At 38.8% G+C, this 15,311-nt stretch overlaps 1 protein-coding gene across 3 annotated transcripts in view; it reads left to right on the top strand.

The window, feature by feature from the left end:
• PLPPR1 (phospholipid phosphatase related 1) overlaps positions 1-8,290 on the top strand; it is a 716,166-nt gene extending 707,876 nt beyond the window's left edge. For 2 of the 3 annotated variants that reach the window (XM_078677619.1, XM_078677620.1), the window contains one exon: positions 7,262-8,290. In XM_078677619.1, coding sequence (XP_078533745.1) covers positions 7,262-7,294 — 33 coding nt within the window. In that variant the 3' untranslated portion in view covers positions 7,295-8,290. Of the gene's footprint in view, positions 1-2,758; positions 2,883-7,261 lie in introns of those variants that run through there. The other variant, XM_078677618.1, reaches the window with a different exon arrangement.
• The last annotated feature ends 7,021 nt before the right edge of the window (positions 8,291-15,311 follow it).

Genomic DNA, 15,311 nt, shown 5'->3' on the forward strand with positions numbered 1-15,311 from the left:
TGCATAAAATCTACATTATTCGTTGACGCCCACACTTTCTTCTACTGTTTTATGCTTACTGTTTCGGATTGACTACAGGGCATCCGATTTGCGGCAGTAATTACTGAACAATTCCCTTTTCTATTTTTCTTCAAGGCAAAATATTTTCTACAACACTGACTATGATGGTCCCTCTGAGTTGAGCTACTCTTCCACAGAGTCCATACACCAATCCTGCTATAAACTGGTGTCCCCATATTATGGCGCATGCAGGTCAGCTCTTAGTTTCATGCCTAGAATGGATAGACTGTGCCTCTCTCCAAAGTACCCAACAAGTGCCTCATGCTCATTTTTAGCTTCTGTAATGAGCTAGAACTGAAAGTGACTTATGTCAAGGGATCTCATGGACAAGATTACTTGCACAAAGCTAAAAGAAGACTACATGCACGGTTATGGCTGACTCTGAACCTCTGTTTGAAACAAGACCCAAGATTGAGTCATTAAGTAATCTTTCTGTGAGAAAGATTTTTCAGACTTGTATGCATTTTTTGGATAAGAAAACCTATTTGCCCGTTTCACAGAAATGTTCAGTAAATTAAAATCTGGTATCATTACAGTTGCATCTCCCAAAGATATTCAACTAACCATGGACAGACATCAGAGATCCCTTGACACATACAGTTAAATGTTCATTGCCAGCAGCCACGTTTGGAAAAATTTCTCACAATGCCCTTGAACTTCATCTTCATTCAATCCTAGAAACTGCTTTTTTCTAGGAATTTTCAAGTTCTCTTCCAGAGCAAGGGTATAGGCAAGAAATATAATCTGACTTCTAGGGCTCAGCAATTCTTTCTACACTATTCTGGAATAATATTGACTGACAGTTGGGAGGCTCACACACTGGCTCACTCGGCTGCACCAAATCACAGAGGAGATCTGACTTCCAACATGGTTATACTTTGCAATTATAATAAAGTCCTTTGGACCTTCTGGGTACAATTAGCTTCAGCAGAACCTTTAGGGGGAAGTAGACCAGTTACTGAACTGGATGAAAAGACCATCAGTGATAAGGCTTCCATTCCTGTTCTTTCTTACTCAGAACAATGTACGCCTTAGCTAAGGTCTTTTCCCCTCAATCTGCCCTTCACTTATAAAAAGTTAACAATGCACAGGTGATCTACAGGACATATGTGTTTGTTGTCCTCTCCTCCTACCCTAAAATTAATACACATTATCTATGAAATAAGACTGCCATAGCCACTTCATGTCTTTACACTTCAACATCAACTATTTCTTTATTATCATTATTAAGATAAAATTAACACTGATCCTATCATACAGTAAGGCTAGAACACATCAACAGTGTAACTATTAAAAATACAGCATCCAAAAGAGCATGGGCGATCTATAAAACAGTGGGGGAGAAAAGACGAAGAATGGACGGTAACATATAAATAGCCTGATACTGAAAGGGGGCTTTATAAGGGTCCTTCAAGAGTTATAATAGAGAGCTGTGCATGGTGCTCTATCCATCATACAGCAACCTTTCTTGAATGTATTATATTAGTGGAATCCTGGGCATATGTGCTGGGAATCTGCCACATGTCTATGATACATGGCAGTGGGGGGGGGGGAGAGGTAACAGGCGACTGTCCCTAGAGATCTGAGGAGAACTTAATTGCATTGCCAAACTCCTTCTTGAAGGTTAGGGCTCTTGTTGTATCTTTCTGAAGTTTCAAACATCCAATTGTTACTTGTGAATGAACAATTTGTGGGGGAAATCCCCACCTCCAAAGAGCTCTTCAATTTGTACTGTATCTAATAATTTTAATTCTGTCCAATTTAAGATTTTTGTCAGTGTTTTAAATCCCATCTTACAATAGTCCCTTCCCTAACAAACAGTCCACCTCTGACATTTCACCTACTGGAGAGCCGCATTTCTTGTCTTCCTATTCTTCTCCTTAGAAATCAGCCGCACTTGTGAGAATGGGAGAAAATCATGCAATAGAAGCAGGACAAGTTACTTACAGCGCCATGTATTTGCTCCAAGTCCTAAACTCTCTCTTAATAACAGTACACGTATATAAAATGTCCTACAAATCTGCCAACATTTCCGACAAAATGTGTGACAAAACAATGCAAAGCCAGAGAATTACCTTGTGAAAACTGTTTCTTTGGGAAAATAAATAATACAAATACTTTTTGGAAGTTTTGTCTACTGACATGGAACAGCCTTTGAAGCCTTACCACAATTCCAACATCCACAGCAGTTTCTGACACACAATAGATGTGGTTGCTAATAAAGAGAGAACCTAGCTCTACATTTACTATATAGGAAACTTTTGCTTAACTAATTAAAGCACTGTCTTAAAGTAAAACATTGAACCATAATGCTTTAACAGACCGCTCACAGTATTTCACTCCATTCTTTGCCCAACCTTTGCTCCATTACCGTATTTTGAAATACCCACACTCAGCTTTTCCTTGAACGTTTTATAAAATTATAGAAAACCTTTTTTTGCTTGACATTTAGTGGCTGTAAACCAAAATGAGTTACTTTCAGGTTGATGGCCTCCTCTTTATTTTGCATGCTTATCAGCCCCCTACAGTTATTTTTGCCTTAGTTTGCTGTAGACATTTTTGATTTGTGGGCATATATATATATAAACATAAACATTTAATGTTGTGTGTGTATTTCAAAATGTTGAGTATGGGGATTTTAAAAATTACACCTGTGCATGTATTCCTTTTTTTAAGCATGCTCTTTTGCCACTTACAGATATATCCCAAAGTTCCGTCGGTGGCCTCACAGATATCTGTGATATCCACCTCCCAGCACTTATGAGATGCTCGACTGACGCCATTGCCATTTTCAGAAAAACGCATCCCATACCTCACAAGATGCAAGTTCAGTGTTGGTGATATTAAGGATGTGTTTTGTGGCCTGGCTCTTTATAAGTACATATTTGATTAATCATTCATCTGAGTATTTTGCATATAGGGCCCAGCGCTCTCACTGTGTGTCTTTATGTCTTTTGTTATATGGCAACACAACAAAACACAATAAAGTCTGTAACATAGCATATAGATGAATCAGCCTAAGTATTGTGGGTCATCGGACCTGTTTGTTAATAATGTATATGCAGAGAAAATAAGGGAACCCTTTGGCCTAAAAATGAACATTCATAGTAAATGCAATCACAGAATTCAGAAAGATCTGTGTAATGCTTTTGAAACCAGCATGTATGACACAATGACCTCTGACATGAATGAGTGGTCACAAGTGAATGCACGCATATGAAGCTTTGAGATTTGTATGCTCCTTCTTAGTTACCTTTTGCATTTGCTTTGTAAGACCAGATTCTTTATTTGCCAAACCCATTACTAACAATTCCTTGGTGAGTTTTGTTTCTGGTATACAATGGCATTCCAGAAGCAGAGCTTTTGTTTTTATCTTTGTACTCTATTGTAGTTAAATTTTTTATTGAATCACTTTTGATGGGTGGGAAGCATGCTACTTATGCCTTAGGTTGTGCTTGGTTGGAAGAAAGTATGTTTATAATGAGGCGTATGTGGGAAGTGTTTTGGTGGTGTGCATGAAGGCCAGAGAGATGCTTCTATTAGTGTAACATGTAGCTGTACTTGAGGGTGGAGAAGATTAAATGGGAGGGAGAGTAGCATAAGCGTCTATAGCAATGATATGTATATTTGGAAGTGCTTGTGATCCATATGTGGGAAGTGTTTGGATGTTGTGCATGGTAACCAGAGGTTGCTCCTAGCAAGTTCCTGAAGTCTTGTAGCTATGATTATGTAGCTGTACTTACATAACAAATAGTGCAAAGAGAAGATAACTGGTTTTGCTCCTTGGATGCATATGTACTGAAGTACTGAAAAGAAGCCAGGTCTTTTACTGCCTTCTTAAATTCCAAGCGCTCTTGCATGGTCCTAGTCTTTGTATGGAGGCAATTCTAAAGTCGTGCTGCTTGCACAGAGGATCCACTTATGCATCACTACTTGAAGGGATGGCTAGACAGGCGAGGTGCTAGTCAAGGGCTCTAGTCTATGAGTATCTTTCAAGTTTTCTTGAATGAAGGATTGTCCAGTTACATAGTCAGTGCTTTCGACCTTGAAGTGTGCCTTGAAGCAGAACCGTCTGGTTATTGGTTAGTCAGTGAAGGCTTTTGGATAGCCAGAATGTTGTGTTCACTTAGGCATAGATTTAGTAATTATGCAGCTGCTGCATTTTGGATTCTTATAATATTTTGAGTAGTGAGTGTGGTGGTCTTGGATAATTGTGTTATGTTTTAAAAAAATATTCTACAACATATATTCTCTGAGTGTTGTTCAAATCAAAGCTGTACCCTATTGGATGACTTTTTAATTTCTGAAAGGCTACATCTTGAATGATGATTTACTTCAGCTGAGTAAGAATTGTTAGTTCAACCGAGTTTGCCTGTAGTCACACATCTAAATGGAAACTTAACTGATAGATAACAAATATTTGTTCACATTATGCATGTATTTTAATTTTGTCAAGGAGCTTGAATTTAGCTAAATAAAAACACAATACTTTTGTCCACAGCACAAAATCATATGATCATTCTTATGCAATTGAATAACCCTTACAAGATGAGAGCAAATAGCTTAGCAATCATAGACTGGTTCCACCTCACTCACTCACAATATGCTCATTCCAACCTAACAACTTATAATTGTAACTAGCATTGCAGGACATTTACCACATGTACATGTCTTTTAAAGTCATAATAACCATGTACTGTCTTATAGATAAAGTAAATGTCTTGCTATGCTGTTTTCTGTTATGAGTTTTCGAGTGTTTTATGCAAGAGGTGTACTTTTATCTCTAGTTTTACAAGCTTAGCACATTGGCAACAATTTTTCAATTAAATGCTTTTGTGAAAATGAACCCATTGCACCTTGATAAGTGCAGTCTATTTGGGCATGATTTTATTTGCACATAATAATGAGGACATATAATTTGACCCATAAATATAGTGAATATTGGCACTTCTATATGAACTCGGCTGAACTAAAACAAATCAAATAAACTTTTAATCATGAATGAATAATCTAATTGAGTACGGGTTTGAATTGAACTACCTGGATTGAATATATATATATATTAATGTAAAGGATATACAATGAGGAACGCATTCATATTGATTTGACTTTCTATTCCTGGTCACGCGGTTAAGTTGCCAATGCACTGATCATTGACAATACTAAGAACTAGTCAAGTATCAAGGTTTTTTCAGAGGCATTTTAAGTCAAGGCCTATCATGCTACGAAATACAGACACTCAAATATCATAACATTAAAAACTGCTAAAACATCACCATGTGAGTTGTTTTTAAGTGTCAGTGTGTTGACTTGAAAGGCTAGTGAAAGTTGAGTCTTACCTCCAGACCCAAAGAGATTTACCCCCACATGCATCATCCCGGCCGTTTGCGAATTCCAAATTGCGAAAAATAGCGAATCGCAATTTGGAATTCGCAAAACGGGATGCATGAATATTTTCTCATAATATTAGCGATTCGGCAAAAGGCCCATAGGAATCAATGGGAATTGCGAATTTGCAAATTAGAATTCACATAATGTTCATGCATTCCATGGGTGCAGGGGGGGTCCAAAGGACCCCCCCCTGCACCCCTGAAATGTATTTGTAAGTGGATGTTTCACACACACATGTCCTAAGGACATGTGTGTCTGTAACATGACAGTTTTAAAAATGCATTTTTTAACGTTTTTGAAGATTTTCGCAAATTAACACGAGGGTCAACCTCGTGTTAATTTGCACTTCCTATTTCATGATTCGCATTTTTTTTAAAATTGATGCATTGCATTTAAGGAATCGCACAAATGCGATTCCTTAAATGCATTCGCATTTTTTAGAAATGCAAAAAAATGCGAATTATGAAAAAAACTTTGATGCATCCCAAAAATGGTTTTTGCATTCGCAAACGGCCGATTTTTCCGATTCGCACCGTTTGCGAATGCAAAAACCAATGATGCATGTGCCCGTTAGTCACATTATAAATACTTTGCTTTCCCTATGAATGCTGAGAGATTCCTATTTCTTTTCATACTTTCAAACCTAATGTGACATGACCATAAAATGCTTGTGCGCCAAATGGAAATTTTAGAAAGAAAGACCTTTGTTTAATTATAACAATGTGTAGACTTTCCAAAACTGCTACATTACAAATAAATGCCATTAAGTTAGTGTCTGCGTATCTGTACAAATTGGGACCATCAAAACTGTGTATAACACAATAAACTGCTGGGTAAAACATGAATATCCCCATATAACGAAAACGCAATATGATATACTCATAACAAAAGATTCAAATTTTGACATTCTTCAAACTAAAAAAAATGGTGATAAATAGTAGGTTGACTGCAAATTAATATAATGAAACATTTTAGAAGCCTGTATTCTTTGCCACTTTAGCCAATTCTCTAGGGTGGACCTGCTGGAAATGTGTCCTTCATCACAGGGACGCTCTTAATGGTGGTCTGTGGAATTTAGGTAGTAACTCTATAGAAAGCAGAAACGAGGCTACCAGGAATATGAGGATTTTTACTTATTTAAATTCCAAAACCGATTGCTCATAGTACCCGGAAATTAATCTGGAAAGAAAACCACACACTCTACTATTTTAAACAGGACCAGCGTAAAGTAGCCACGGAAAAGGCATATTACATGTATCACCTCTTCTCTCAGTTTGTCCAAGAGTCTGCACTGCTTCCGGGTTACTGGAGAGTTAAAAGATATGATGTTGACCTTCGTTATTAATAGGACATATGATAGACAACTAAACCATTTTTTGCTGTTTTTTTGTTGCTTGACTCTTTGGGAACTGTCATGGCAGACACACAGATCTCATGCACAATATTGCCACTACATTTCAAAATAGCTCCTTTGTCGGTTAAAGAGATGAAGGTGTAGTGATACAGAAAGCATTTAAATCATGGAATATGTGGAAAAGTCTCGTGATATGGCCACTTTTTATGTTTTTTTAAATATTTTGAACAGTCTCGTCGTCAGTTGGCCACAATATGTCGGTGATTTTGTCTAATGGTGTAATTGTATGTTTTTCCTACTTGTTTGTTTATTAGAATTGTGAAAATCCCCGTGTTCGATAGTAAGCTGTCATATAAACCTGTGAGCATGCACAACAGAAATGTGTGTGGCACACATTAAAAAACATATATAGATTAATGACCTGATCTTTTTGTGTTTTTGTTCTTTTGTCTGTAGAATCACTCGGCCTCCATGACTGAAGTAACCTGAAAGTGAAGGTGGTGAAACAGACCTTTTTTTTAAATTACCCTACAGTACAAAAACTCCAAGGCACACAGTTACTAAATGCAAAACTGTGACAACAAGTGTTATGTTATGTATAGTTAGAGGCTGATGTTTTGTACATTTTTGTAAGAGGAAGTGATGTAGCTTTTGCCCTGATATTATTTGTCAGCTTTAATATATTCATGCCATACTTTTCTTGTTGGATGGTACACTCGAAAACAGCATCTATTGAAATGTTGATGTCGTCATGTGATATTTGTACACAGATTGTCTCCTATTGATTTTATATACGTTTGAATAAAATAATATACTTTAAATTTTTAACATGTTTGCTGCTGTGGGTATAAATGAAGATCACATGTGGGCCCTCCCCTCCAACCAGCATAAGATGATCAAGAATTGGTGCAGTTTTGTAGGCAAATCTAATAGCGACCTGAAAATACCCGAGCAACCAAAACAGTTGGCTGACTACAGATCATGCTGATTAATTGAAGTCCCTGATTCTGAACTTCTGCTGTAGTGCACATGGTTGACGAGTAAGAGCCAGTTGGATTTTCTTTGCTATTTTTTGTTAGCCACCTCTGTTTCATGGATTTTCATGGACGTCTCCAAGCTTTTCTGGTGCAGTCAATGGGACCAAACTACTCATGTAAATGGACTGCCCTGACCAGATCATGAATATTGCATTTGTTTGCCTGTCACCTGTTTCCTCTTCTGAACACTTCTTGTGTATACATTTTGTATGATCTAATTCTGTGTTTTGTATGCTGATTTTCTGATTGAATTTTTATGTAAAAGCATTCACTGTTTACAATCGTATGGTGTGTGAAAAACATCTACAGCAAATAAGCTATAATGGCAGTTATATTGGGACTATTAATTGGATCAGTTAAAAAAGGAAGTACCTCAAGAGACCTGATCTGAGGAGGTGCACTCCAATTATCAACAAAATAACATCTCCATAATAAAATTGGAAATACATCTATTCGCAAGCAAAGAAAACAGTTGTATTAAAGTTGTGTAAGGTGCAGAAAAAGGCAACGCCAACTTGGTGGAAATTCCATTTGACCAGAGAGAAATAGTTTTAACTGGATCTAGTTAAACATATAGGTTTTGGCTAGTTGAACAAACAAGGTAAATTCTACAGGTTGAATAAAGACACCAACAAAAACTCATCACTTTTAGAGACTATTAACAAGAACCATGTTCTTAGCAATTCATTAATATCCTTTATAACCGGATCCATGTTCTCCTTGGGAATTCATTAATATCCTTTAATCCACTGGGAAGCATTTGTTTTCACATGACAGCATCTAGTTCCAGTAGAAATCATTTGGGGCTGGACAAGTTGAAGTTCCAATAGGTAAAGCCCCCAGGATTTGTGAATTATTCATATTTGATGCAAATCACAATCTGGGATGCAGGAAACATTTTCCTCTATGAATTGATGGTTGAAAGATTTTTGATTGTAATTAGGAACATGAGAAAAACAGGATCCTGGATACTTGCTCTCTTCAAATATCCAAGTAAGACTCAACATAGGAGCACAGCTCTTCCAAATGAGCACTTATGCATTGCCAATCACATTATCTGTGTGTTTTTCTTGCTTTACCCAGGATACTATGCCATTTGGGAGTCTCTAGAGAACATTCGTCTGATTTGGGCAACATCTACCTGAAATTAAATGATTACATTTGCCAAAGACGGCTAGGGTTGGTCATGCATGAATCTGGTGCCAGAGCAGTTTACATGGGCTCCTAAATGTAGTACTGCTAATTTGCCTTGGTGTACTCATCACGGATTTAGTGGTTTTCATTTAGCAGTTTCTAAAATTAATAATATTGTTGGTAGGAATTGAGTTTTTAAACATGACATTAGGTGTATTTTGAAAATATTTTTTTCTCAAATGTAGAAATATTGTTGGAGTCCAGGACTACTTCAAAGATAGGATAATAATAAATTGTGACTAAAATTGCCCTGGTTCACTGTTAAGCAAAAAAATGTCCTGTCCCACAGTGAAGAACAATTTCTCCACTGTCTCATTCTCTCTCGTGCATCAAGGATGATTTTGGTTTCTTATTCGAAGAAGAGAAGTGGATAGTGATGAAGGCAGGGAATGCTTCAGTCACTGCCAATGAAACTGCTGCCCCTCTCTGTGCAGATGTTTAACAATGCGCGGCATCACAATCACTAGAAGTACTGTCCTAATATGTGATCAGATATGAGACAAAGACAGAAGATATCAAAGGTTTTCTAGCCTGACTGAGCAGTCTGCAGAACCTTACAAAATGAGGCCTTGAGGCAGTTCATATTATAGTGCAGAGACCAAGGAGAGGGGAGGGCAGAATATGAAATTCAAGTTTTGGGACTCGCCATTAAAAGCAACATTTCCACTTTGGACTGTTACTTATGCTCTATTAACAACGTTTTCATAAATATCCTGGTGCTATCCCTAATGCTACAACGTATAGGTACTGGTTTGTCAACAGACTTCAAGAAGATTAATGTCTTGGAAGGGCCTACTTTTTATTGAAATGTTCTAATTAATAGTAAGCACCAGTGAAAACAACAAGTGTCTGGATTACAAAGGGTTATCTGCATTACACTAATCAGCACTCCCTCATTCCATTACCTACATTATGAGGAATGCTGCTTTGGTGAGATAACCTTTAAAGGCCCGGCTACATATTTAGAAGTCTTTTCTTGTGCGCTCCTTCTTAGGGGTTGACTCCAACCCTCTTCCAACCCATATCCAGCAGGGAGAGGAGATGTACTTCCTGTAACACAAAGAACGAAAAGGAAGAGCAGTCAGTAATGTGAGGAGGACATGGAGACTAGAGCTGATGCTGGTCGCATCAAGTGGTCCACCCATATCCCGCACTGCCTACTTCCATCACTTACATATTGAGGATATACCAAAGTACCCACAACAAATGTTGAGGCATTTCCCCACCAATATCACCATTGATGTAACAATATAACACACACAAAGCTTTATTAATCAGCAAAAATAAATTAACTCAGGAACTAGAAGCAGCCAGAACCACCCGCTCAGAACCAGTAATGGTGCATAAAAGTAGAAGGCACAGCGAAAGTAGTCACTCAACACACATCCTGCAAAGGAATGCCCGACGCCAACATCCAGGACCAAGCTTAGCCCCTAGTAGAGTGCTCCTCAATGATGAAGGGGTCTTGGCAATGAGAACGCACACTGTAATTGAGAACTGCAGTCACCAGTTTCAATATTATCTAGAGAGGCCAGAAATTGACTAAAAGCTCCTCACAAGAATAACATTCGGCTGTGTGCTTCATTATGTCAGGGTAACCCTTTGGATACCCACCTGCCCAAGTCCAACTTGGTGGGAAAAATCCTCCACTGACAGAGCAGAGAGATTTAAGTCCTGGTGCACATAATATTGGAACAGGATATTGGGCAGAAACGTTAGATAATCCACTCAAAAAAGAGTGAACAGAAATAAATTTTTACAAACTTTTACTTTCGGTACAGTATATCACATTGAATGTGACAACCTCAAAATTGCATTGGACTACTGGAGTCCTATTGATACCTACATTTTTGGAAGTGGAGCCCTCTGCCACTCTTTTGTGGCATGCATTACCCTGTCCTGGTAAGTAAGTACTGCCTGGGTGTGCTCAACCTCCATAAGGGTGGAGTTCTTAATAAAAAGCAGACCTCAGGGGTAAACCCAAAGACATTTCTTTATTGGGTGAGTACCCCTGGTAAGACTAAAAATTAAAAGAGGAATGTTCAATGATTGCTGTGATTCGTACATCCTCATTATTTGCCAGCTTGTTTCTACCTATTTTAACGCCCATATGGATTATAGGCCTGCTTCAGGGCTGAGATAGATCCCTACCTCATTACAAAATGCATTCATGCATACAAAGCAATAATTTGGAATTATTTTCATCACTCACGGGGTCAAAATACTGTGCTTTGTGCAACCCTATCTAAGGAATATCATGCCATGTTTTGTGGTCGTAAAGGGTTTTAGGCCCGTTTGCGACAACAAAAAACATGTGGGCCATGTACCAACCCTATTTTTCGAGTCACAAACAATTTGCGACTTGCAAAACAGGGTTAGCGACTCGCTATTAGGCAGAGGCATTCCAAGGGCATGCCTTCCTAAAAGCGACTCCAAAACAAATGTATAAATGTTTTGAGACTGCAATTGCGGTGGCAAAACACTTGCAGTTTACCACCCATCTCAAAAGGGTGGTAAAGCACTCGCAAACGGGAAGGGGTCTTTGTGAATTCATGCACAAATATTTTTTATGGGCGGGCAGTGGTCCCAGGGACCACTGCCTGCCCTTAAAAAATAAAACGGAAAGTTTCATTTTTTATTTTTTTAAATGCATCCCTTTTTCTTTGAAGGAAAACAGGCTGCATTAAAAAAAATGCTTTATATAAAAGCAGTCCCAGAAAACTGCATTATTTAAAAGCAGTCCCAGACATGATGGTCTACTGGCCTCAACAGGCCACCATCCCTGGGAGTGCTAGCATTCCCAATGGGGTCGCACATTTCGACAGCCTCTTTAATATGCATGAATCATGCAATTTGCGACCCCATTCGGAATCGCAAACAGTGTCTCTGACACTGTTGTACATTGATGTTTGCGACTCGAAATTTGCGACTCACAATTTAATGCAATTTGTGAGTCGCAAACATCACTGGTCGTACATCTGGTCCATCATGTCTACATGGTCCTAACGAGGGAGGCACTCCTTGTAATAACAAATTCATCAAGAGATAGTGCTGGTTAGTTAGTTTAATGATTTCCCTTTGTCTGCCATATTTGTCAATCAAGTAGCCCAGTGCCATTTTGAGTAATCCCATTGTATGGACCAGGCTATAAAAGACATGCATCTGGTAGGAAAGCAGTCACGGTCTGAAGGAAACCAGTGACCTTGATCCCCAAATACTGCAAGAACAGCACAGCCACAAAGAAGTTCAAGTTCAAGATTATAGGGCAGAAGTTCCAAAAGAAAGTGACAGTGGTGATTGAAATGTATAAGTATTTTAAACCTACAAGCCCCTTTCTGGGGGAATTTAAAAGCAAACATATTTTCAAAAGACAAGCAACCAAGCGGGCCAAATCCTCAAAACAACCCCAAGGCTGAAGGAATGCTTGTATAATCACCCATTGGGTCATTAAAGTAATCATTGATCCTTATGGAACCTCCTGAAACGAAATCAAGAATATGATGATGAGCATGAAGTAGAGAATGTACCCCAAAAGCCAAACAATGGGAACTGAATTATATCCAGTGGTTGGTGAAAGAATGGCTAGTAGACATGTGTCAGGAGTGTTGAATCTTCAAGGCTGCCCTGTTAGAAAATCTCAACTTGGCCATCTCTAACATCAGCCGCCAAACACCAATCCAGGAGGACAGTTGAAGACCGCATAAAACTACACTACGAGGAGCTCAGAGGACTCAGACCCAAATCTGACTGTTCTGCAAGGAGCAGCACCCTAGGAAACCACTCCACAACCAGCAAGGTAAATTCAAAGTCCCCTCCACTCAGTCCATCTGAATCTTCTGCAACACCTGAAGATTACAATTTAAGGAGGCAATGCATACAGGAACTCCTGTGACTAGGGCAGTACAAGAGCATACACTTCTATTCCAGTGGGTTATAAAGCCTGGTCCAGAATCAGGACAACACTTAATTGTTCAAGTGGGCAAAGAGATCTATCAGTAGAGAAATGGAAACTGCTTTATGGGAGGCCCAAAAGGTGTCTACAGAATGTATTTTCATCCACCTGAAGACTAGTGGTATCACTAAAATGCCAGACACCAACACCCTAACAAACAGATGCAACACACATACTACTATATATCCAGCATATAGTTCAGTGACTTTTTTCAGCCTAGTTTCGAAGTTGAAGACAGACTTCTATGATTGTATGAACCTCTGTGCATAAAATGTGACCAACGACAACAATTATCCATGTTCATACCAAGATAAGAAAAAGGTTGAACGTTCTCTATTTTGGTGGAGAAAGTTCTGGATCCAGTAGTCTTAGGGCTCGTGGTTGGGATATACATTTTGGAGAGGTTTGTGACCAAATTCATGTTTGTCCATGAAAGAGACATAGCTGTCTGTCAGTGCCTTCAGCCTGTTAGCTGTACTAGGCGTGAGCCTCGCATAATCAGTGTAAAACAAAATGGAAGTGGTTTTCCTGCATAAATGAGGAGTGTCCTGTCTCTGTGTCTTCCAGGTTGCCCCCATGTCGTTTGTATATTGCGTGAAAAGCAGGGTTGTCTAAATGCATCTATGACAGACGGCCCTTGTAAGTTCAAAACTGTCAGAAAGCTCACCATCAGGTGACTCTAACTTTTAACCGAGAGGACAGAGTGCAGTCGGAAAAGAAAAACTATAATATGATAATACAATTTCACAGCAGCTAAAATGGGCCCTAATTTTGATCTATTAACTCGATCAAAAGCCTTATGGTACTCCATGAAGGCAATACACAACAGTATATTTACTAACAAGTAAATGTAAATTAAGAAACTGCTCGATTGTCCAGGTGCTAGGTCTAAAGCTGTAATGGGTCTCTGTGAAAAATACTTTTTTTCTTGAACCCATATATGAATTCTATTCATTACAACTCTGTCCGATACCTTACAATAGAATCGACCGATGATATTGGACGAGAGCAATGGGTGTATTCCTTGTCCCCGCTCTTGCACTTAGTTTTTCAAACTTCGACCCAGGAAAAGAGAAAGAAAAATACTAAAAGAGGTGGAAGGGAAAGATGAAAAACATTGGCAAAAGGAGAAAGTAAGGTTGAAAAAGAACCTCTAATAGTGAAATAAAGAAGCAGGGAGTGTGTTTTATGTGGACCAAATAGACATGATGTGGAATTATTACTACGCAGCCTTGGCATTCAACTACCCATTCATATCAGCACCGTCTCTGGCTTCTGAGAAAAATGTTGACACATGCACTTATTATTTTACAAATTGGGCAGTAGGCTGCGCCATATTTATCACTTGTCATAATTCCCCCCCCCCATTCTTAAATTCGAGATTGAGAATCCAGGAATTCTGTGTTTTCAAATCAATATGCAAACTGAACCCTGCTGTTACCATTGGAACCACTATAATTAGATGCTCTGGGTCCCCATTATTGAGCGGACCACACAAAGGGAATTCTTCCATATCAGATCCTGACCCCCATGTTTAGAGAATAGTGATAATTCTGGAGACCTGGGCCAAGTAATGTGCACCATAAAGAGCCCACTAAAAGATAAATTAACTCTGAGTATGAGGCATGGAACAAGATGGGGAGAAAACAAAGATTCTGTAAAGAATTAAACAGTCAAAGGTGCTCATCACTAGTACCCTCGCAGCAGAGGGTCCATATAGTCAGGATTGCTGCCATTTTTGGACACCAAAGCAGGAAACTTATGATTTCGCAGCAAGCGAACCAGAGAACTTTCAGGACCGGCTTGCGACTTTCACAAGATTCTCCCTTAAGACGGATTGTCAAAGGAACATGGTTTAGCTGCCTAACTTTACCTGGAATAGGAAGGCATTTTTCCTGTTTTAAAATGCCATCCTCTCATTCTCCTGAAACTCAGTCCCAAACATCGTTTGTGCTTTTTTAGTTTGCATCTGGGTCTGAACCTACAACTCCACTAAGCTCAAATAGAATCAAAGCAACATGAGGCAAACAGTCCATATGCTGTACCATCATACAAAGCAACTCAGAAACGTCCTAGACCTCTGCATTAAGTCATAAAAAAATCTGAAACACCTGCTGCAGGAACTTAGGGCTATGTGTATCAAGGCCAAATGGGTTCGCAAACGCCAAAATTCGCAGAATTTCGGCGTTTGCGAACTCATTTTTGCAAAATGGTATGTATGAAAGAATTTGGGTGCAAAATAAGGAATCGCAAAATTTGCCATTCCTTATTTTGCGATTGCATTTAAGGAATCGCAAATTTTACGATTCCTTTAATGCAATGT

This window comes from Lissotriton helveticus, chromosome 2_1 (assembly GCF_964261635.1).
Source record: "Lissotriton helveticus chromosome 2_1, aLisHel1.1, whole genome shotgun sequence".
NCBI classification, from domain to species: domain Eukaryota; kingdom Metazoa; phylum Chordata; class Amphibia; order Caudata; family Salamandridae; genus Lissotriton; species Lissotriton helveticus.